We start from the raw sequence: 25,141 nt of genomic DNA on the forward strand, positions 1-25,141 counted from the left end.
AACAAACCTTGGATCCTGGGTTTGCATGTCATGATAAGCTAGCCCTTCTTGGTTAGTTTTACCTGCTTGCATGAAGGGAGGAACAAAGTGAGTGTGAACAGACTGTGTGCACAAACATGCCTCTCACTCACAGTAAGCTAGGATAAGTTGGATATCCTTGCTTATTGTGACCTGCAAAGGAAGCCATGGGCTAGGAAATGAATGAACTTAGGGGAAGCTGCATTATACTAAGTCCTGACCGTGTAGCTCAGTATTTGTGTGTGTGTGTCAATAGTGTTTTATTGAGATTTCTTACTTACAGCATTTATACCCTACTCTTTAGTCAAAAAAGGCTGTCAAGGCGGCTTACAAAAATCAGGATTGAGACGGTCCCTGCTTTTGCTTACAATCTATAAAAAGACATGACACACAAGGAGAAAAGGCATGGGAAGGAGGAGAGAAATGCAAGCACAAGTTCTTATAACACATTTAAGAGCAGCAACATCTGTGGCAGAAGAATCAAGCGAAAGAAAGACAGCCGTCTTTGGGCCCAGGGTCACTGACACATTTTTAGTAAATGTAACAACAAACAAGTAAAACAACAATCAATGTACAATAAACACGTCACTCTATATAAAATAAAAAGAGAGTACATTCAGCAACAGAAGCTTTATATATAAAATAGAAAGAATATCAGAAAGCAGAATAACAGAATTAAACGCCAGAGTACACATCCCACCAAAAGAAAATGATGAGGGTGGTCTTGCTTCTGCCCCATCTTCGATAGCATAACATAAAAAGGGATACCATATTGGAGTAAATTTATCAGAGGATGTCTCCGCCCAACCTCTTTTTCGCTCTTGAGTTCATTTTTCATATAGCTCAGTATTGTTGACAATGACTGGCACAGGCTGTCTAGGATTTCAGGTAGGAGTCCTTTCCAGGCCTACACAGAGAAGCCAGGGTTTGAATGTGGTCTTTTTGCATGCAGAGCATGTGTTCTAGCACTGAATTGTGGGAGCCTTCCCCACAGTGCTTGATTTCTGAAATATGGGTACTGGTGCCCAGTTTTGCGTGAAATTGAAAGCGTTTCTCTTACAAATGATGTGGGGCACTAATTATGGTTATTCAGTGATGAAGGGGAGGCACTCTGCATATGTTTTGAATCTGCATTTTTTCTTAATTCCTGCTTCCCATATCTGGAGCTGAGCCCTTTAGCACTGAAAACAAATTTTCTGGCTCAGCCTTAATCCCTGACTCAAAATTAAGTCCAGTCACCACACCTTAAATCCTCCATCACATCACACCCTCCTGTTGCCTGCAGTTCCTCTGCCTCAACAGAAAGCAAGATGGTACCCACTAAACAATCTGAAATGTTGCATAGGATTTTGTGCACTTACTGTACCTTTTCCACACTGTGGTTTTCAGAATTGTTGGGATACTTCTCTCCCTTGGCAATTGTGTGATTGATAGTTCAGTTTTGTGATGTAAGAATTGTGCTTGCCTGGCAGTTTCTCCAGTCACAGTACTTGCTTGACTATTTTTAAGGGATCTGAGATGTAAAAAAAACCCCTTGAATTGTACTTGGCCACCTGGAAGATAGCGTAGATCCTGGAGTATGGCTGTAAGATTCTAGTGAATACCCTGCCAGTTGTTATCCCACTGTGTTGCAAATTGGCAGAAGCTTCTAGGTTGTTATGAAGGCAAATCCACCATACACACTTTCATACATGGATGTATTCTCTCTTTCCTTCTCAGCTGTAGGCCACATTCACAGTATACATTTATTCCACTATTATTCTGTTTGAAACAATCATGGCTTCCCCCAAAGAATCCTGGGAAGAGTAGTTTGTGAAGGGTGTTGACAGTTGTTAGGAGACCCCTATTCTCCTCAGACAACTGCAATTCCCCGAGTGGTTTAACAATCAATCCCTCTCCCTCGGGAATTCTGGGAATTGTAGCTTTGTGAGGGGAATAGGGTGTCTCCTAACTACTCTCAGCATCCTTCACAAACTACCCTTCCTAGGATTCTTTGGTGGAAGCCATGACTGTTCCAAGTGGAATAATAGTGGAATAAATGTACAGTGTGAATGCAGCCATAATGTGACAAGCATTTCTCCCACTGACCCTGTGTGGGTACTTAAGCGGCTCATGGGGATCTGTTTTTAACAACTCTTTTGTCTAAAATACAGGTATTAATACGACAAGCTTTTGACAGAGTGAAGGAAGACAGAGCTTTCTCAAGTGAAGCTAAGAGTGCTTTTTAGTCACTAATGTGTCTGTTTTCAATTATATATTATGCAGTATTCTGTCTTGTCCTTCCTCCAAGGAGTTCAGAGTGGCATACCTAGTCTTCCCCCCTCATTTTATCCTCATAACAATCCTATGAAGTAGATTAGGCTGAGAGAGAGAGAGAGAGAGAGAGACCGAGAGAGAGAGAGAGAGAGACCCATAGTCAGCCAGTGAGCTTTGGTTGAACAGGGTCAGGCACTTGGATCTCTTCAAGTTAACTTAATATAAAAAAGTGGGAGGGGGCTAGTTAAAAATAGACCATACACGTGATTAGTATGCCCCTTCATTCAGTTCACAAACATGGGGAGAAAATCATTCCCCCCCCCAGAGCCACCTGTGGAAACTTCCAGAATTTTTGTGTGAATGCAAATAATCTGAAACGGGTCAGTGGGTTGGCCTCTTGTTGGAACTAGAATGAAATTTGGTTTTCTAGAACTCAAAACAGGTTGGATTAGTGAATTTGTCATAGCTGTCACAAGTGCATCTTACATGCGCTGTTGACTGTGCACACAAGACTCCTACATTTACACTCACTTATTCTAAATGCATTTATTTGTTTTGATCTTTTTGTGTGTTTACATTTAATTACATCATTTAGTGGCCTGGTTGGCAGGACATGCTAAGCCAAATCTTGACTCCAGCTCATGGTTAGTGAGGAGACAGTTAACCACAAGTCCTGGTTCAGATGATACACTAAACTAAATCTTTGCTTAGTTTAGTGTGGCAATGCAGCAAGGGCGGAGGAGGAACGTGGGGGCAAACTCCTCTCCAGGAGCCCACATGGTTGCGTGGTCATGCTAAGCCAAGGTTTGGCTTAGTGTGTTGTGCAAACCAGCCCACTGTATTTTTTACATGCTGGTATACTTTTTTTTGTACAATACAAGTGATTTGTGTGTGAATGCAACAGTTAACGCTAGTCACTAACCGTGTGGGCAGGAAAAGATTCCTTGTGTTTCAAGTGTGGCTGGCCAAGACTGCTACATGTTTATATATATATAGTTTTATTGGATAGTTGAGGAAACAAAGGCTTTTCTTCCTCATCCCCTCCCTGCTCAGGCCTCTTGTGTCAGTGCTGACAGCTGTGCAGCCTTGTCTTGTTCCTCAGGCTCTGTAACTTAGGCTTGTTGAGACATGTGAGAGAAAGAGAATGTGGGTGAATCTGAACAGGGCACAAATATGCCATCCTGAATCAGGCAGGGACGGGCCTGATGTATGTGGAAGTGGTGGGTTTGGAAGATTTTATTATTTAGATGGTGTCAATGAAGTGAAAGTGTATGTGTGTGAGAGAGATATGCTTATGACAGCATGGTGGTCAAGTTTGGTTTTGTGAGGGAAGTCTCTTTAACAGCCCTCTTTTTGGTTCTGTAAAGACCTCATTTCAAGTTACTTTTAGAAAATGTGCGTGCTAAGGCCTTACTGAGGTGGTAAACCCATTTCTGGGCTGAACCACATTAGATCGAAGGGGGTGAGATGGGGTGGCCAAATATTTATTTATTAAATTTATACCTGGCCCTTCCTCCTAGAAGGAGACCAGGATGGCACAAATAACTGAAGATACAAAAAAAATGTCTTTGTGCATAGAAAACTGTACACTTAGTTTTTTCCTTGGCGTACTATTTTTCTGTGTTGGGAGATTTATTTATTTAATGGGGGAACATTTGCTCAAGTGAGCTTCTCACAACTGGTCTGAAGTGGTATGCCCCACGTTATTAGTGTATCACTCAGTAAAGGCCAATTAGAAACGATCCAGCAGACTTCTTTTAAGAAATGAAAAGTAACTATTGGAGGCTGAGATGAGAGCAGAGGAAAGGCTGGAGCAAAGGATCTGCTTAATCCTTTCTCCTCCGGATGTCTTTCGCACTCAAAATTCCCCCCTCTCTGCTGCTTTTCAACCCATGGGGTGTGTGGGATATATATAGAGAGAGAGAGCTACAGAGACAGAGATATTTCCCTTGGAGGTGGACAAACAGTTCAGGAGGGCAAGTTTGGGAAAACAGACAGAAGGGATAGGGTTAAGCAGTTCCCTGGAAGCAGATAGTGAAAGCTAGAGGAGATCATAGAGCCATTGGCCCTCTTTTCTTCTTTTTATTTGTGGTTTTCTGATCTCTCCTTAGCAGCTAATTGTTCCTGTTACTCCTCCAAACCCTTAGGGAAAACCAACTCAAACAGGCACTCTCTGCTCAAGGTGATACAAGGTAAGCAGCGATAAACATGGGAGAAATATGACTGACAGTCCAGTTCTACCCATATAGCAGAATGTGGTGGTAGAATGGGCTGCACTACTGTAGACTGCAGGTGGGAGAAGCCATTTTTGTGTGCTCTTCTTTGTGAAAACTCTGCATGTAGAAAACAAGCACATCAGGGAAAGGTTCTGGCCTAGCTCTTTCCTTTCTATGATAGTTTTCTACTTATGGGAAGCTTTTTTAAAACATAGCAATACTTTTTTAAAAAAGGTGATCCCCATCCCTGACTTGTGGCTTGAAGTGGTACAATCCTTTCTTCCATGTTAGAACCCTTGCAGTACATTTTGTTGCACATGAAGAGTCAGCCTCAGAAGCCCCTATTTAGACATTCTGCTTCATGTGGTTAACATCCCTTGGAGCAGGAGAGCTGTCCTGTGCTGCTGCCCCCTCTGTCACGCCATTGTCTTTGCATTTGAGGGGAAGGTCTGAAGAGGGGAGCTTGCTCTGTACACTTAAGCTCCTGATTGCGACCCTGCTTCCCCTTCCATACAACATTGATCATGTGGAAAAGAATTCCCGAATAAAACTAATGTCTGGCTTACACTTGTCACCCAAAAAGTAGCCACGTATAGCCAAGATCTTAGGTACATGGAAGTGTTTTAAACGGTTGAAATGTGATATGCATATGCTAAGTATTGTTGCTGCTGTTTATAAACTGAGAGGTGCTGGGGCTCAAAACTGCCTGGAACCATGGCCCCCTAACTCTAGATATATATGGATTGCCTGTCATTTCTCAGTTGTGAGAGTATGGCATGTGGAACATGCTGAAAAGCATCTTCTTTCTAGGGCTGAACCCTGGCACTGAAAACAGATTTGGGGGATAACCCTATTGAACCCTGGCTCTAATTAAGATCCAGTCCTGCTTCCAGGTCTTGTGCATTGATATCCTATATTTATTTATTACATTTATACCCCGCCTTTCTTTTCATGATAGAAACCCAAGGCGGCTTACGTATGGTTCCCAGGCGGTCTCCCATTCAGGCACTGACCAGACCTGACCCTGCTTAGAGCTGGCCTTATGTGCCTTCATACCATAGCCTGGGACCATTGTCTTTGATATCTCATAATGTGACTATGTTCGAAATGTTTGAAGTTATCAACAAGTTAAATGTGCTGCTTTTCTTGTCCTGATTTACTGATTTAGCAGACAAAAAAAGGCCCACATTTATTTTTCCTGTTAAAAAGAAAAAAGTTCTGTTGTGAATAGAAGTGAACTTTGAATGAGTCAGTCTAAGGATGATCCGATAGTATTGGATTGGGAATTCTGGTCAATTCCCAATCCTTAGCCTTGGAGTCATTGGTTGTCTTGGACAAATTGTATTACCTCAGAACTTGGCTACACACTCTTACATATCAAAGGCAAGTCTCCCTCTCGCTTTCGGGCTACCCGAAAGCATGCACTGACACAAACTGCCACCCTAGGGCATCTCAGACATTGTGGACACTTCCAGGCTGTCACTATTTTCAGATGAGATTCAATCATATACTAGCAAACTAAAGTTGCACAATTATAGTTGTTTTGTATTGGTTTTAAATGTGTTTATGGTGCTATATCATGCCCTGATGTTTTGCGAGAGGGCGGTATAGAAATACTTTTATAAATAAATAAATATAGTTGATTGGGAGGTCTTGCTCAACAAACCTACTTTCCCCAAATATTGGGCTTTTTGTGACAAGGAAAGTGACAGGGAAATGCACTGGAAAGTCTAGGATAACACTTTGACTCAGCATCATTTAACCTCCTCAGAAACAAATCAGAATGAATTATCATAAAAAGCCAATGTTGTCTAATCTCTCTACCAACAAATCAGGATGAATTGCCAATGAACAGGGTGCTTGGAAGTGTCCTATGTGTGACCCAAGGCTTTATTTTGACACAGCTCAAGTGTGCTGTCTCCCAGTAGTGTGCTGTGAAGCATGTTGCCTCCATGCCAATCTTTGCTGATTATGTCTAAAAATGAGTAAGGGATGCATGTCACCCCAAATTACACACCCAATAAGTGACATTAACATACCTGCTGTTATTTATTTATTTCAGCATTTATATGCTGGTCCATAGCTTAAATTCATAGTAAACAAACAAGCAACCAGTGTAAATATAAAATAAAATCCTTGGCACATCTACTCAGAAGTAAGTACCATTGACTTCAGTGGGTCTTACTCCTAGGTGAATGAATAGGATGACAGCCTTCACGTGTGAAATTGTCCTCAGTATGAACAGGGCAGGAGTTTAAATGTTAAGCATTAAGCTCCTTTAATATTTATGCCTATATGAACTGCATGAAAAAATAATAATTGTACACTTCCTTTTGTTTGGAGTTGGGTGTGATATCCTATTCCATAGTCAGTACATTTTGCAATAAAAGGCTCTGGATCAGGTGGAGGAAAATCGGAGAATAGGAAGACAAAAAAGGGACACAGCAGGGGAGGGGGAAAGAATGTGTGGTGCGTGATAAAGTCCTTGGCTCTCCAAGGACAGGGCTTGCTATCCCAACAATTCTTGGTATTTCTCCTCTAACGTTCATATGTTCTTTCCTTTTTTTGTGTGTGAATGGTTCTTTCAGATGGCTGGAATGCTTTTTAGCACCTCCTTCTAACTCACATACAGCTGGTATAGCACAGTGGGGAGGACAGCCTGGCTGGGCGTCCGGAGTCTGTGAGTTCAAATCCCTGCTCGTGTCTCCTGGGTGTCAAGGGCCAGCTAAAGATCATCCCCACAGCGAGTGACTCAGGGGTTACGTGCCCTGCCACCTGTGCAGCCGTGGGCAAGCTGCATAGTCCCAAGGAGCCCAGTTGCCCCCCTGCTGGCAGTTGCGGACAAGGAAGGGGCTGGCTTGTGCAGCTGTGGCAAGCTGAGCAGGCCCTAGCCAGCTGTGGAGGACTAGCCTCAGAGGGAGGCAATGGTAAACCCCCTCTGAATATTGCCTAGCATGAAAACCCTATTCATAGGGTTGCCATAAGTCGGGATTGACTTGAAGGCAGTCCATTAACATTTCTAACTCACAGTGCCCTGTGGTTGGAGGAAGTGGGGTAGCCTCTGTAAGGAGCAGAAGAAGGCATTTAGTTACCCCCCCCCCAGCTTCCAAAAGAAATAATAAGCCAACCTGGCACATTTTTCTCCTCCGTTGCAAGACCAACAGCAGCAAATATGCTTTTGCCAAATGCACCTTCAGTCTGTTATCTGTTTCCCTTCTGCCAGCCTCTGTGGATAGCTTTTTTAATTTCTTTACTTCAGAAACTTAAGCCCTAATTCCACTGACACCTATTACCAAACTCATTTTCCTGAAACAGCCATGAGGACTGGAAACATAAATGAAAACTTCCTTGCAAGACAAATTCTGTGCTTGGTCTTGGTTGTGGACACGGTAAATATGAGTGTCCCACTGCTGGTCCTTGGGTGGTTCTTCCTATCTGTATTCCATCCCAGTTTTCCTAGCATCTGTGGTTTAAAATGTGACAGCCATTGTTTAATTTTGAGAGTTGTAGTAGCATAGAGGCTAAGAGTGTGAGCTATGAATCAGGAAGCCCCTAGTTCCAATCTCACCTTTACCACAAACCTACTAAGCAGTTCACTGTTTTTCAGCTTCAGAAACCTCGATACAATATGGAGACAATACTGACCTACCCTACAAGACTATTGTAAGGTTTACAGAGAAAACATACTTGAAACCCTTTGAACAGTTTTGAAGGGGTTTATTGATGCTAAATGTTAACAGAAGAAAAGGTGCTGAGGTTCAGGCACGCTGGAAGTCATGTCTTTCATGATGGAAGTCAATATTCCTAATCACAGATATGTGATGATGGCTCCAGTTACTCAGGATGAAGACTGATGTAACATAAAAAGAGAAATCATAGTGGATCTCTCTCTCAGCTTTGGGGGAGCCCAGCTTTCTAACTGAAATGACAGACGTGTATACAAGTGATATCAGCTCATCAAACACCACTTCAGCTTTCAGTCTCACCTCTCCTAAAGCTTCAGCAGACTGGCGTAGTTATTTCTTTTTAAAAAAACTAAAAGCACTGCATGAACATTCATATTTATCTGTTCATTTGTACCATTAATCATATTCTTGAAAAGGAAACTTTTGAAAAACACTTAACAGCTTTGGAGATTAAAGTGGAGGTAGTTTCTTAGTGAGATCATGCGGTACCAGCCAGTCAGGTCCATGTGTACAGCTGGCTTTTGCACCAAAGTTACAGAGCCATTTAATCATTGTCATGCACAGCTTGACCCTGAAGAGGAAAGGTGTGTTTGGACTGAACGCAGGGAGGGTACTCCCAGATCAGGCTTGCTGCTCTAAAAACAGTGTGCCTCTTTCCATTCTCTGCATGAGCTCAGAGGGCAATTCTTTTCTTTACTGCTAGTTCACACATTCTATGGCCGAGCTCTTTCAGAAGGAACAGGCTCTGGTGAGCCCAAATTAAGCCCTAGCAGCAAAGAAGAGCTTCCCTTATACTGTGTCTTTCCAGTTTATAAGTCTTTCCAGACTGGAGGAACACCATCCAAGCTGAGTTGGTGTCAGACACATGGGTCTCATCCCATTTAGTTGCCTCCTTCCCTTACCCCCGCCTGCCCCAAAATTCACAGCCGGCTAGTTCCAGCTCATTAAACAAGATTGCCTCCATAGAATTGCCCCTGCCTGCAGCTCCACAATTTCTTTGTTAGTCTCAGATTAGCATTCCCAAGGGTGCTGATTCCTCAGGAGGGCATTGGTTGAATGGGTTAATTTATTCCTGTGCCCCCCAGCAGTGAGGATATTCCTAATAACTGCTTATAAGCGACTAGCTGGCCTGATACATTGGGATAAAGATTACAGAGGTAGGACAAAACTGGGAGAGATCATTGTGCTTTTTATGCCCAAGGCTTCATAAAAAGTGAAACATTCTCTCCCCTTCCCCCCCCCATTTTGAGGGGGCTTTTTACACCTGTCCAGCTTTGGTATTGCCATATGTGTCTTGGGAGGGGCACAAGGGGACAGAGGAAATCCCTTATTTTGCTGATCCTCTTAAAACACTGAATGAGGCACTTTAAATGGTTTCCTATCTCACCCTCCCCATCTTGCTTTTATTTTCCAGCCATTGTAATTTTTTTTTTTAAATCATCTGCACCATTGTGAATCCTTGGGAGGTAGATAACAATAAATGCATTTATTTTCAACATCAGTTTTGTGTCAAAATTTTTTATTAAACCATTTTGTTACATGTTTTAAAAGTGTTTATCAATTATACAATTCCCCTTCCCTGTGCTTTCCATCTTTTGGAGCTTGGGGTAGGCAACAGCCATTTAAAATCATAACTCTGTAATGCTGGCTAGGATTAAGATAGCTGACTCAAACATTGACTGGAAAATTATTACCGGTTTAAATATCCTGTGAACATTCTCTTGCAAACAGCTCCAGCAGGTAGAATCCTTGACTGTCTCCTGGCTTAATGGCAGCAAAAATAGAAAGTCCTTAAGAAAGTGTTTAGGGCTTGAGATACAGAAAGCCTCTGCAGGGAGAGAGTTCCTCACTTGCAACAGAGATGCTGGCATCAGTGTATCTAGCAGTGTTACAGGTGCTGCAAAAAACCTAACTAAAATCCATCCTGGTATAGGTGATCTGTAAGGCAGGTAGTTATGTTTAGATACCTCTTTGGTATACATGTGAGTAAACCGTGATTTGTGCAATCCATCTGCTGCTTTCTGCTCCTGAACAGATATGCCCAGTTGTGGAGCCTAGTACACTTTATGCGTATATGACCAGGTACTTCTTATAACATGGAAAGCATTTTTCATGTGATGGGGAAAGGTGCATGAACCCAAGGCTTGCTACTCACCACCAATATAACCACCATATGCAGGCTCTGTGTGTGAACCATTCTCTCATTCTCATTCTCATCCTCTCCCTCTCCCTCTCTTCCAGCTGCAGATCTTCTAAGATCCTCTCTGCCATTCATCCAGAATTCCTTGTGTTTTGGATAGCTACATTTTGTTCATATTCCCTAAATGCATCTGCTCCTTTCCCCACTGTTGTGACAACGTATACTGGTGGGGCTTTTTTTGCATCCTTTTGGACAATTTATTTGGAATGGCCTTGACTCTTTTTCTTTCCTAACCGTAGTCTTAGAAATCCAGCAAGTGAAAAGCTTATAGTCTTAATATTTTCTTGTCTGTGTGAGAAGAGGTTTCTGTGCAGTAGTTCTCCACATCCAGGTCTCTTGCCTAGCATGACTTGGCCTGTGGATACTCCCTATTGTGAGGACTGCTGAAATGGAACTCCTCTGTACAGTTGGGAGGGCCAATGTAGTATGCTGCACTGGGACATTACAGTCAGGTGTAGAGAGTTGCTATGTTGGCTGCCGTGTGGCTAAGGGTAATGGAAATAGACCAATCCTGAATTCTTAGTTTCTGCGGAAGATGCTTGATATATTCTGAGCTCCTTGGGGCGGAGGCTTGTCCTTTTTGTTGTTGTTTATACAGTGCCATGAACACTGATGGAATTGTATAAACAAACATAAAAGCCATAATAATAGTCTGAAGGTATATCAGTATTCTAGCTTGAGCTTAGTACTCCTATCTCTTAACTTCCTCCAACATTAACAAGAGGCCTGTGATCTCAAGCATAAACTTTGTTGTTACGACTTATAGCGACCCTATGAATCAGTGACCTCCAAGAGCATCTGTCATGAACCACCCTGTTCAGATCTTGTAAGTTCAGCTCTGTGGCTTCCTTTATGGCATCAATCCATCTCTTGTTTGGCCTTCCTCTTTTTCTACTCCATTCTGTTTTTCCCAGCATTATTGTCTTTTCTAATGAATCATGTCTTCTCATTATGTGTCCACAGTATGATAACCTCAGTTTCATCATTTTAGCTTCTAGTGGCAGTTTTGGTTTAATTTGTTCTAACACCCAATTATTTGTTTTGTTTGCAGTCTTTGGTATACGCAAAGCTCTCCTCCAACACCACATTTCAAATGAGTTGATTTTTCTCTTACCCTCTTTTTTCACTGTCCAACTTTCACATCCATACATAGAGATGGGGAATACCATGGTCTGAATGATCCTAACTTTAGTGTTCAGTGACAGCTCTTTGCATTTGAGGACCTTTTCTAGTTCTCTCATAGCTGCCCTCCCCAGTCCTAGCCCTCTTCTGATTTCTTGACTATTGTCTCCATTTTGGTTAATGACTGTGCCGAGGTAATGATAATCCTTGACAAGTTCAATGTCCTCATTGTCAACTTTAAAGTTACATAAATCTTCTGTTGTCAGTACTTTAGTCTTTTTGATGTTCAGCTGTAGTCCTGCTTTTGTGCTTTCCTCTTTCACTTTCATCAGCATTTGTTTTAAATCATTACTGGTTTCTGTTAGTAGTATGCATATCAAATTATTGATATTTCTCCCTCCAATTTTCACACCTCCTTCATCTTGGTTCAGTCCTGCTTTCCATATGATCAAGCATAAACTAGCACGGGGCAAATCTGGCTGTGACCCTAAGTTTTCCATTGCTCAGGATGCAAAGAGAGAAAGAAGGAAAATCAGCCCTTATCTCTCTCTTTCTGGCAGGGCTGTGAGCCCTCCAGCTCAGTCAAGTAAGTTCAGGAAGGAAGGAAGGAAATTGTATGTTCTTGCTGTGATTTAGAAGAAATCAGGGGATTTCAAAGAACCTAACGCCAGCAAAAGGCAGCTACTACTTTTCCCTTCCACCCCCATCCCCATCCCAGCACGGACACTGAGATGGTGTCAGCTGAAGTGGGCTGGGTCATACAGGGGTGGGGTGGGGCAGAGATGGCCTGATATCTCAGAGCAGCTGCAGGACTGTCTGTGCGGAGTGAACACGAGTGAAGCTCTATTCTGTTCCTGTCTGCCTCACTGTCAAGTCACAACCTAGTCTCTCTGATTTGCATCCTTCTCATTCCCATCGGGCAGAATTTGCTGCCTCCTCCTTCTCCACATCTCCCCATATAATTAGTTTTCTCTCTACAGTCTTGGGGCTTTTCCCTTTCTGTTTCCGCCTGTTGTAGGAAGAGGAGTGTGGTATTCCAAGGCTAGTTGCTGTGCTCTCCGAGTGTGTGTGCGTACAAATATCTGGCATGCCCGGACCTGGAAATCAACATTTTGCCCATGATACATGAGACGAAAGATCTGAGAGAGCGCAACTTCTTGAATGGGGAGGAAAAACAAAACACGAGCAAGCAGATTTTCTGCTGAGGTTTAGAGAGCAGTCAAGAAGAAGTTGGGTTTTACTGCCCAAAGAGTCTGGATGGAACCGAAGCAATCTGGCACCAGGAGCTGATCCAACTTGAAACCTTTTTTATTGTCCTATCCCAAGTTCTGATCTGCTAGTTCTGTCACTTCAACTTTGCTGTCTTTGTGCCAGGAATTTTCTCATTTGGAAGTGGAATGGTAGAAGAAGGTACAAACCGGGGGGATCGGGTTCCCCATGGTGGCGGGCCACAGGGACCCCCACGCCCTCCAGCCCCACCACATCATGGCATCTCGGTGGTGGGCAAAGCAGTGTGGAGCGTGGCACGAGCAGGCAAAGGCTGGCATTTTGAGCAAGCTGTTGGGGTGGACTGCAGCTTGCCTGAACCCCGTTGCATCTGGTTGACGAGTCTGCGGAACGATAATGCTGAATGGTGGGAGAGGCGGTGGCGCCGTGCCGGGGCAATGATGGCCCGGCAGAAGTGCCGTGTGCGACCTAGAATGGACAAGAATTTCACGGTGAGAGTAGCATACTGTTTTTGTGTGTCTGTCTATGCTGCTTTTTCAAGACAGCCTGGGAAGAGGCTTTGGGCAAGTCATTTTTTCTAAGCCTCTGTTCCCCAGTTTGTGAAACAGGAATAATTTTGATCTGCTTTATGGTGAGATGGTTGGATGAATGACTGAAAGGAAGACTTTAGAATGTTTTATCCTTTAGAAATGACTGACAGTTGTGGTCTACATGTTTTCCTTGCCTCCTGGGACATAAGTTAAGCCAGGGCTTAATGGATGCTCTGTTCCAAGATTCACATTTAGGAATGAGAACAAGTAATAAAAAAGGGTGGTTTGAGCAGGTGTGGGGAGAGTATTTTCCTTACCAACAAGTAACTGCAGTCAGCCCCCTTTTATCTGAAATTGGAGGTAGGGAACTCTCAGGTGAAAAGTGTGCAACTTCTGGGCAGGCTTGAGGTGTGTGGCACCTCATTTTAGAAGTTATTACCCGTTTCCTTTACTCCCATGAGCAGTGGTCCTGAATTTCCCTGGGGTGCATACATGGAGCCTATAAGAGTGACTGTGGCTGTGCTATTGTTTGTAAATGGTTGTGTTGCTGAATGTGTAGCACCTAGCCTGTGTTTGGACACCCACCAACACAAAAACGGATCCCTAAGTGGCAGGATCAGGACAGCATTGTGGGTGAGCAAGCTGCTAGCTGGCATGGATTTCAGGAGGGCAGATACCATGAGAGGAATTAATCATAGTCTCACCAGCTTGCCCTTGGGGGAGCTTGCTCCCAGCCTCTGTTTCCATGATATGTAATATGGGAATACTTATCATAGCAACACGGTAATGACAACCTACCTTCCTGGGTTCTTCCTTGATTAGATAAGGATTGCATTCTGATTATCAGTTAGGGGATCTTTAAGTAGCTTTGTGAGCCTCTAGGCTTAGAAAGTTGGACTTGAACCTGGGAAGTTTGCTTCAAATCCTTCTTCAGCTACTGAGTTGTAACCTGCCCAGAATCTTTTTATTTTATTTTTGTCTGTTGCATTTGTATCCTACTCTTCCTCTGAGTAAATTGTGGTGGTGGTGAAATCATCACAGTCTGCCTGTGAGGTATGACTGGCTGAGAGAGAGAGTGGCTGGCCCACTGTTACTTGGTGAGCTTCAGAGCTGAATGAGCATGTGGACCTATGTCCTGGGCTCCTACTGGGAGGAAGGGTGGGATATAAATCTAATAAATAAATAAGTGTCCTCTACATTTTCAAAGAAAAGTGGCATTAAAGTTCTATACTCAGGCAATCCAATTTATGATTCAAGATAAGCTGGATTCTGTAATTTACGTAAATTACATGCATCTGGAGGTCTTTTTTCATAATTTTTCAATATAATGTATTCAGCGGGGTGCTTGAAATATTTTGCATACGTTTATTCCAGTCTTGCTAGCCTTGGGAAGGGGCAGTGCACAGAAACTCCGCTCTCCCACTGGGAATCTTTCTTTAGCCGTTCCTCTGGGTTCTGAGATTTCACCAGTCATTGTCCAACATATGTTCACAGCCAAGAGGGTGGCTCTTGTTCGTTTGTTTTTTAAATAAAGCTGAGATTCTCAGGAAACATATTTTTTTGTTTTTCTGTCTGTGGCATATATACAGTGTTTTCCATGCCTTACCTTTCCAAGCTCAAGTTTACTGCATGTTAGAAAATATCTGGTTTTCCTCTCTCTCAGGATTGTCAGTGTATCATTGAGTCTTTCAGCTTAAAATAATGTCTTTAAAGTGGTGCATATCACCACACACTGTCTTTCTGCCAACACACTCTATTGTTGGCAGCCATTGGAGATATATGTCCCAAGCAGGGCTTGTGTCAGGAGCTGGCATCGTTGGGGATCTGCCAAGTCCAGCCTCCTAGCAGGGAGCCCACTGCCAACCCTGAGAGCTCGCTGATTCTGCTGCTGCTCTTTGCTGTTGCTGTGTGTTGACCTGCCCTCTCCAAGCAGGTGAGCAGTGACCAGGAGCAAGGAGGAGGAGCCTCTGTTTGCCATGCCCTCACCCTAGGCTCAAGAGATTGGGCCCATAAGACAGGGCAAGTGAATGGGCAGCAGCATTGGGGTGGGGCCACTCAGAGGTGGGGTGTAGCTGGGACTGAGGACATCATGAGAACACAAAAAGGCCCATCTAGTCCAGAATTCTGTTCTCACAGTGGCCTCTGGGAAGCCTGCAAGCAGGACATGAGCATAACTGTACTCTCCCTACTTGTGTTCCGCAGTGACTGCTGTTCAGAGACGTGCCGCCTCCCGACAGTGGAGGTAGAACCTGGTTAGTAGCCCTCGATAGTAGGGTTGCCAGGTCAGAAGCATCCCAAATCCTGAAATTTTGGGGGCGGGCCCAAGTGATGTCATGGGGCGGGCCCGAGTGATGTTATTAAGCATGATACATTAAGCATCAACCACAGTTGCTTGGAGAATACAATTAAAACAAACATTTCTCTGATTGGAAATTAAGATAGAAATCTTAGCTAAAAGATGGAGCCAACTTGCTTCTGGCAAAAAGGGTTTAAGTGACCTCACGCCAGGCCAGGCCCCAGAAGGCCATTGTAGGAAGAAAGGAGCTAGTGTTGTGGAGATGTTAGATGGGAGCACTCAGGAGTAAAGATGGATGCCCCTGAACACTGCAATTCTAAACACACTTACTAAGGGACTAAGCCCCATAGAACTCATTAGGACTTCTGAGTAGATATGGTTTGGATTATGTTGTTGGTAAAGCTTAACCAGGGATCCTCTGCAAGATATCCATATCCAAGTAGGGTTGGCAACCCCCTGCCTGGAATGTCCTGCCCCTGCATTTTAAAATGGCTGCTCCAAACTTCTTTACAGATTTGACCCTTCAGTTCAGAAAGAGATCTGAGAAATGAGTGAAAGGAGATTCTCTACCCTTTTCTGTCTACCTTGTGGGATGCTATAAACTCACTTTGACAGCTGACCCAATTCCAGTAAATAACAATTGACAGAGAGAAAACACACATGGTTTGGTCTACCTTCATAGGCAGCAGCTTGGGAACAACAATTGCAGCCACACTGCCCAGTATGCGAATTCTCTTTTACCGCTATTGAGCAAGAAACAAACCGTCATACAACCAACAAGGTGCATCATCAGTGGGTTTAAAGGGCTTGAAAGGGAGTGAGGATAAAGGTTAATGAAATGCAAACAGAAAAAGAAAAGACAATGATGGTTTCCTAAATGCAATACCATATCAGCCACAACAAGATGCCCATGAGTAAGGCAGAAAACTCATCATCCCACACCAGTCAGGGTTCCTAACCAAAACTAAAAAAAATCCTGGCAGCCAGTCAGCCAAGGTCACAGAAATTCCCATGCAGCACAAGCTGACCTGGGGGCTGCAGTTAGTGCAGAATGCTGTGGCATGATTGCTGACAAGAGTGAGATCCTATCAGCACATAATACCTCTGCTCTGAAATCTGCATTGGTTAATTTGCTACCAGGCCAAGTCCAAGGTGTGCTTTCCATGTTACGGGTGCCACATAGTACTTGTTCTGCTAATGAGAGGCAGTTTTAAAAGGGTAGTTTAGTCTTGCAAAGAAAGCTTAGGACATACTGAGGAAGGCTAAAATGATTTATTTTTTTTTAACCCATGTTTCTATGGTGTTTGTATTGACCACTACAGAACATGTGAGCTCTATATAATAAGGGCAGTGGATGTTGATGGATTCTCTGTTATATAGCACCATCTATAAACAAGGCCCTTTATAAAGAGTAAGAGGAGAGGTCCCTGCCCCAGCGGACTTACAACAGAAAAAAGAGAGGAAAATAGAGGCACGCAAAATGGGGTCATTTCCTCTAGTTACTGTATTTTTGCATGTTATTTTCACTAATACAGGGTATGTGCATTTATATGCACACTTCAACCTAACATATGCATTTTTTTACACATTGCTTGGTTGGAGAACTACACTGCAAAATTTGGAGATGTGCAAATTTCAAAGGATGGCTGTGATTTAGTTTGGACAGTGCAAATTGGGTACATTCACCTTTCAATTCAGTTCTGGAACAGAACCTTTCAATTCTGGAACAGAATATCATCCCTAGTCTGAACTCATCCAAGCCACCTAACTGTGCTTGGAAGCTGGCATATGAATCTCAGTTTACATTAACCATGGTCTTTTATTATATCAAATCTGCCATCATGGCTAAATCCTGGTTGTTGTTGTTTTGTGCACCATCCCAGGTGTTCACCTGGTTACGGAAGTGTGAAGCAAGAGTGGTTAGAAAATGAAACCAACATTAGGCGAAACAAGTCACAATGCATGTCTGCAAGACTGATTTTGGGTAAAACAAACCATGGCTTAGCATTACTTGCAAACACGGGCATTATCTTGTTCAAGAGCCTTGTAACATGAAGAGTGTTTAGCTTGAGCCATGGCTCAGTGTATTGATGGCAAGGCTCATCTCTGGATCATTGGACATAGTAATAACAAACAGAACCACATGGTACCACTGAGCCATGTGCATTACCGTCATGACTGAATAATAACAGCCATACCCCAATACCATCTGAAATGGAGAAAATTTCAAGTTTCAGGATGTCACTCCTAGGCAGCTTCTACCTCACCCACCTTAGATCATGGATTCTGTCCAATCCATGTGCAGAGAGGGATCATTGAGGTCCAAAGTATCTTCTTATTAGTTATAAAATACCTAAAATAGCTAGGTGCTGTATACCACTGACCCTGCCCAATGTCTTACAATAAAAAGATTGTTCAACTCAGGATGAGTTCTTTGAATTCATGGCTAAGCATAACTTGGTCCAAGAAACTAGCCATTAGAGAAGACCATAGTAGTGTGGTGGGTTGACATTTGTGTACTACTTTATAGTTTACCCTAATGTAAATGGCCTTTTATCATGCTGTACACTTTGGATTGTGCTTATACTTTAAATAGTGCAGGGCTGAAGCACCTCTTGCTTCTTCAGTTATGGAGAAAAACAAAAAACTTTTGGGGGTATTTAACATCCCAAGTGTTCATTTAAACAAAGGCAAATGGCATTCGGTATTTTTGAAGATGCTGTTTGGGAGGGCATGCTAGATCAGGAGTCATCAAACTTCACCAGCTCCTAGCTCACAGAGATGGTCCAGGAGGATTTCATGGTCAATGGTATCAAAAGCTCTTGAGAGATCAAGCCAAGAACAACAAGGTCACACTCCCCCTACCCTTCTCCTGAAGAAGGTCATCCATCAGGGCAACCAAGGCCAATTCTGACTGAAATGCTGATTTGTGTTGTGTAAAGTCATGGAAGGATAGCCCAGAATTCCCCTTGGTGCTGCCTTTTAGCGAAAAAGTGGGTCCTTTATTTGTTCGTAAACAGGGATATTCTGGCAAGGGTCAACGTTCTGCTAATTTTTATGTGAACAAATATTTCAGGAATAGAGATGTACATGATCCTTTATAACACGGAGCCTATATTCTTCCTCTTTCCTTTCCTTGTTTTCTTTCTCAGTCAGAATTGAGTTAAAGCAGATTAAAATGTTTATTAATATGAAGGAAAGTTTGGATTCATGAAAGGCAGTGTTATATGTTCTCATGTATTCACATTCATGAGGGGCAACGTTCATTCACACCCACTGTTAACCCCCCCCAAGTAAATTACATTTTACAGACTTATTAACATAAGTTATCCATAAGTTGCTTGTAGGGGGAACAGTCACGGTGGTGTGGAGACTAGAGCCATGTATACACTGAACATGACTACAGTCTGAAGCAATGTGGAGTTGAATATCAGTACTTAAGCCACAGCCTGCTCAAAGTCTATTAACAAAAAATAGCAGTCACCAGTGATGTAGTGGGAAATGTTGAAATTCAGGAGCTCATCATGATAGCCCCCATAGTCATGGCTTTAAGGAGAGTACAAAAATACAGGCAGCTATGTTTATTCACTTTTACCCCCTCTTCTCCCAAAACCCCCAACACATACTACTCAACCCTATGCATCGTTTCTTGGAAACAGGCACCATTGAACTTGGTGGTGTTTATTTCTGACTGCTTAGCTTCAAGTTGTAAAAAACACTGAGTTTTAACAGTTTCAGCCAGCTGAAATGCAACCATTAGGTCTTAATTAGAAATGCAAACAGTCTTCCAAAAAAAAAAGAGTTACCATTTACACAGCTAGAGGAAAGTAAGAACCTCATCAAAGAAAATGAACGTATCCTGGTGTTGCTTGACTATTTTCCTCATTCTCTGATTTCCTCTATGCCAGTGGTTCCCAAACTCCCCCCCCCATGGACCACTTGGAAATTGGTGAGGGTCTTGCCAGACCATGTACCATTTTTCCTGCCAATGGTAGCAATTGTAATGTGCTGTGCTAAGTGCTGTATGATTTTTAACTGTATTGTTATTACTTCTTTTGTTTTTCTTATATATTGTATTGTATTACAATTCCATAGACTTCAATTGCAATACAGTAATATACAATATAAGAAATAAAAGAATAAATAAAATACAATTAATTATCAATATGAGTATTTAGTGCGATGGATGTACCATCTCCTGTCTTCAACCACAAATCCACAGATAGGCCACAGACCACAGACCACCTAAATGAAGCTCACAAACCACTGGTGGTCCATGGACCACAGTTTGAGAACCTCTGCTCTATGCTGATCTGTAAGAAGTACATTTTAAAGCCTCATTTGCTTGCCAGAACAAAGATGATCCATCAATTATGCTAGCACTCCAGTATCTCTACTGCTCTGAAAGAAGTCCTTGAGCTGGGCTCCTCTGTACTCCCCTTCCAGCATGCCAGAGGCACGTTTTAGTCTTATTTAGTCTTGATTGCGTGATAGGTTTGTCTCAAGAAGCAAGGCAGGAAAGCGTCATAAAAGTGTGTGTAGGTTTCCCCCATAACACAGGTGTGTACAACAGGGCTAGCAAACTTTTTTGTGTCCTGGTAACTTTCATGCACTTATTTGAGCTGGCATACATACTGTGGGGAGCTGTAACAAATCTGCCCTGCTTCATATGTTGCATTTTTAGAAAAGTATCTGCTTGTAGATGCTACATATGTAATGTTTGGTGCATCAAGAGCAAATATTTGTATTTGACAGCATGTATTTGTAATGGGTGCATGTCTTAGTAACTTATTGGTTGAGCTTGTTTGCAGGACATTAGGGAAAAGGTGTATGTTTACCCTTGTAACACATGAAGGGATCCTTTCAAGAGTGCTTTGTGGTAAAAAAGGTAAAGGTGTCTCCGCACTTGTAGTGCGAGTCGTTTCCGACTCTTAGGGTGATGTCTTGCGACGTTTACTAGGCAGACCGTATATATGGGGTGGGATTGCCAGTTCCTTCCCCGGCCTTTCTTTACCCCCCAGCATATGCCAGGTACTCATTTTACCGACCACGGATGGATGGAAGGCTGAGTGGACCTCGACCCCTTTTACCAGAGATTCGACTTCCTCCTTCCGGTGGAATCGAACTCCAGCTGTGAGCAGAGCTTCGGCTGTGTTACTGCCGCTTACCACATTAATCTGCCCACATTAAATCCATATTTTAAAAATCATCTCATTGCTTTTGCCTCTCCTTTCGCTCCCCTTTCCTCTGTTTTCTCTCCACTGTCAAATGTTAGAATGGAGCAGAGATCCTTGTGTTTTGTTTAGGATACTCTGGAAAGCACCATGCATACTGATGCTGCTGGGTGGGTGAATAACAATGACAAGAATAATAAATTATTACTGCTACCACCATTGCTATGTGTGATATAGATGTGCTCTAAAAACCTAACTACGAAGTGGCACTTAGTTTAAGGGATGGTGGGAAAGGATTGGAGCCTATGTGGATGCAGAAATCCTCCGCACTTTGCACCGTCTCTCTACTTCCTCTGCAAATCTTTTGTTTCCTGTTGTCCGGCGCTTCTGCCATTCAGTACAAATGAATGAACAAGAGGCTGCCTGTGCAAAAAAAGTTTTAATCTGTGTGCTTGGCTTGCAGTGCATCCGCTGTCCCTTTCTGAGAGCCACCAGGTCAATTGACAATAGGAAGCAAACTGCAAAGCGGACAAAATGCACATGGAGAATGACCTCGGGGCCAGGAACAGAAAAGGGACATTAGGAGGCAGGCGCAGGATGGGTTGGATTATTAATTTTTTCATCTGCATTTCTTTAGCCCAGGGATCCACAAGAGGGTGAGTCAGTACAGGCTCTGTTTCCAAGTCAGGACATCTCATTTGCAAAGTGGGTGTCATTATTATGCATTAAAATCAACTTGCAGGTCAGGCCACTTGGATCTCTCTCACTTGGGCTTTTGATCCAAGTGACCTAGTCAAGAGCAGTCTTTCCCCCCCGTATTTTATTATTTATTAATATTTATATATCACTTAATATGTGAGATTCCTAAGCAGTTTACATCCATATTAGAGGGACGGCATTTTCAATTTTAAAAAGGCTCTGCTGTGTCGCACCAATGGCTTTATCTATTTCAGTAATCTGTTTCTCACAGCAGCAATGAAGATGGGCAGCAGGAAGAGATGACCAGGCCTGGCGCTGATGGTGATGAGGAACCTACTGGTTCTGCTTCCTCCTCCTCCTCAGTGCCTCACCCATCCCTTCAGCAGCTGGAGGCTCTGCTGTAAGCCCTTCTGCAGGCATTGACACCAGAAGCATGTTGGGCCTCTCTGGCACAGGAAACTCTACCTCACAGATACCATGATAACCCAGAGCCTCCAGCTGCTGAGGGGATGGGTGAGTGCTGAAGAGGTGGTGATAGTGGTACTGGCGGGTCACTGTTGCAATGAAGACAGGTGGCGGGAAGTGGTGACCAAGCCCAGTACTGCTGGTGGTAAGGGGACCCTGTGAGCTCTTGGGCCCCTCGGGCCAGTGCCTTACCTAGCCACCCGCTAGTGCCAGGGATATGGGAGTTGTAGTTCAGCAACGTCTGGAGGGCCACAGGCTCCCCATCTCTGTTTTAGAGGTTTAGTTTTATTCATCTTCCTGACAACTTTGCAAGATATAGTGCCTTCCCTATTGTGCTGCTACTACCTTTTCTCTTTCCATATAGCTCTTTTCACTCAGCACAAATTCAGGGCTTGAAAAACATATATCAATTTGTTAAGTGCCGATAAGCACATTTCTAGGATCCGGATTCCAATGTTTAGAGGATGGAGAACATATCTGAATTCTGAGGTGCCCGTCTCATATTTTCAGGCACTTTGAATTATGCATCTGCTCTTGGGGTTGTAATCCAATGCTAGTCCTCCTCAGAGAAGACCAATTAACAGGCATGGCTAACTTAGTTTCATTGGGTAGTAATTAATGTTAATCCTACTCAGAGTAAACCCACTGAAGTGAATTGGCATGGCTAACTTAGGTACATTGATTTCTGGGGGTCTGCTCTGAGTAGGACTTAGTTGGATACAACCACTGGTCCACTCTTGTCTCCATGTCTCCTTTTGCCTGAAACAGCCTCCCTGTTTGTATTCCTCAACCCCTTTCCCTGTTCTCCAGGTTCCTTCCCTTCATCAACAAAGCCTTCCTAGAACCGTCAGAACCTCATCTTACCTGCCTTTTCACTTGTGATTGCTTTAACTTCTTCCCCTGTATCTTTATTGCTTTTTATTAGTGCCTGACCTCTCCTCTTCGCTGCCCTGTCTTCTCCATTCCAGGTCTGAGAAGGAACAGTGTCACTAGAATGCTGGATTCAGCATTGGGCTGTAATCAGCTGCAGAAACTCAATCTCTGGCAGGATTGGTATGAGGTTGGTTGGTGCCCTGGAGCCAATCTCTACATGGGTCAGTCTGAGGGCAAGGGTCAGCTGCAAGCCAGGATCTGAGCTAAAGGGGAGCTGGCACCAAGATGCAGGAAGGGAGCAGGCAGGAGGGCAGGGAGACTGACAGGGATACTGGCAAACTGGGAGGGGAGCATTTAGGCAGCAAGATAGGTATGTTTACCTGATCCTCCTCTAAGGTCTTTGGAAGAGCCTTGCTGGCCTGTCCCTTCTTCGTTAACTTTGAGCCTTGACCTGGGTTGCCACCAGGAAGCTTCCAATTGGAGTGTCAGCTAATCCTGACATTTAGTTTTAAGGTGTTGATTCCAAGCTTGTGCGATTTGGATGAGGGCATCGGCCTCAATTCTACAATTTTGAAAGTGAGAATAATTAAAAATAATGATCAGAGAGCTGAAGCTGACGCACCATTCCAAATTGCACAATCCTGGAGAAGCAAGTGACCTGGATGGAACTATGGAACTTCTTTCTTCTCAAGCACCCCCCTCCCTAGACCCAGTGTGTTCACTCTGAAGTCAGTCTCTTGCAAATGTGGGTGTGCCTTTTCATTCTTCTGTTGTTTTGACCAGCTGTCATTTCTTTTTCCTTTGCACCTGAGCTGCAGTCATTAGGGAACTCCAGGAGCTGATGTCAGAGTATTTTTTTTCTCCAAAACAAATATGTATCAAGAGAGGTTTATATAGGGCTCTTCTCCCATCAACAAGAAATCTGGATCGATCTCAGGTTTCCTTTAATCCATACAGAAAAGTAGGGAAGTCCTGAGACAAGTCAGGCTCACCATGTGGCTGGATGGTTTATCTATTAAATTTATTAGTTGCTTTTCTACACACATATGCACACTCAAAGTGACTTACAGTTAATAAAAAAAAAAAAAGTAAAAGATTTTTAAAAATATTAAAAAGTTAAAAACAAAAACAGTGTGTAAGGTGGTAGAGCAGCCCTTCTTAGGAAGGCTACAAAACAGAAGCCCCCCTAAACCTTCCAAAGTTAAGAAGCAAATCCCTGGGAGAAATGTTTTTGCCTGGTGCCTAAGGATAGATAATAATGGCGCCAGGCCCTGGGGATAGCGTTCCATAAACGGGGAGGCACTGTATTTCTGGACGATGGACCCCATTTCCAGACCCATGCCTATTTCTTATTTTAATAAACATGGCTGTACACCTGAAAATATGTGTGAATCGGTGTATTTCACATAAGAGATCCATATGGCCTCCTAGCCTTTTTGTTGACATACATATGAGACATGGTTTTCATTCACCTTTAAGACCCAGGTGTGAGTACCCAAGGTTACACTAAAACATTTTGTTGTCTCAAGCAGCGGCAGTCCGTTGAAGTGTGACTGTGCTGCAGGTGATACTGGGGTGTAACTTCTGGGTTTGTGCACAGTAGCCTTGAAGCTGCATGCAAAGCTGAAGCAGTGCCCAGCATGCTTTCAGAAAGTTCTGGAGACATTGTTAGTATTGTGCACTTCCTTCTCATGTACTGCCTAGCAGTTAAGCCTCCCAGTGTTGTCTTATGTGTCACTGGGGATCAGGTTACTCTTGGATTGCACACTGCACTCTTCGCTTGCTACTGGTTCACACTTGAAATGGTAAATCAGCCTGTCTTTGAACTGTACCACTTCAGGATGCAAAGTGGGCTGGGAGCTTGCATGAGCAAATGCCCCACTGTATATATATATATATGCATGCTGAACTTCAGGTGCATGATAAATACTTTCTTATTGCAGGAAGCATTTTAAGGTAGTGTTCGGGTTTCTGGTCTGTTTTAAAATAATGTTTTTGTTTAAAATAATAAATATTTGTTGTTTTATTCTCTGTATGATTTATTCTAATGCACATTGCTTAGAAATGCAAATGATGAAGTGATATATAAATGCCTTAAATATAAATAAATGTACACAAAATGCCCTGCATATAGAAAAAGTAGCATATCATGTAGAAGTCTAGGCTAGAATCCTTCTCTCCCTGACATGCTGATTTTTTGTGTGCAAGGATTTATTTATTTTGAGGATCATTCTATCATCTGAGCCCAGTTATAATCCCTGCGTATACCAGTGTGTTACTGTAGTACTGTGGAAAACTACTTTCACCTTTGAACACTGTGCATAGCCTTGGGATAAGTTGCTGTCTGTCTTAAGTCTCCATTTCCTGTATCTGTAAAAT

General features: G+C 43.1%; 1 protein-coding gene across 4 annotated transcripts in view; it reads left to right on the forward strand.

The window, feature by feature from the left end:
• Positions 1 to 25,141, forward strand: part of ARHGAP23 (Rho GTPase activating protein 23) — a 221,296-nt gene that overhangs the window by 72,024 nt on the left and 124,131 nt on the right. For 2 of the 4 annotated variants that reach the window (XM_061588155.1, XM_061588158.1), the window contains exon 1: positions 12,366 to 13,216. The exons of the other annotated variants lie outside the window; for them this stretch is intronic. In XM_061588155.1, coding sequence (XP_061444139.1) covers positions 12,896 to 13,216 — 321 coding nt within the window. In that variant the 5' untranslated portion in view covers positions 12,366 to 12,895. Of the gene's footprint in view, positions 1 to 12,365; positions 13,217 to 25,141 lie in introns of those variants that run through there. 4 annotated transcript variants of the gene reach the window in all.

The sequence above is a fragment of the Rhineura floridana genome, chromosome 11 (assembly GCF_030035675.1).
Source record: "Rhineura floridana isolate rRhiFlo1 chromosome 11, rRhiFlo1.hap2, whole genome shotgun sequence".
NCBI classification, from domain to species: domain Eukaryota; kingdom Metazoa; phylum Chordata; class Lepidosauria; order Squamata; family Rhineuridae; genus Rhineura; species Rhineura floridana.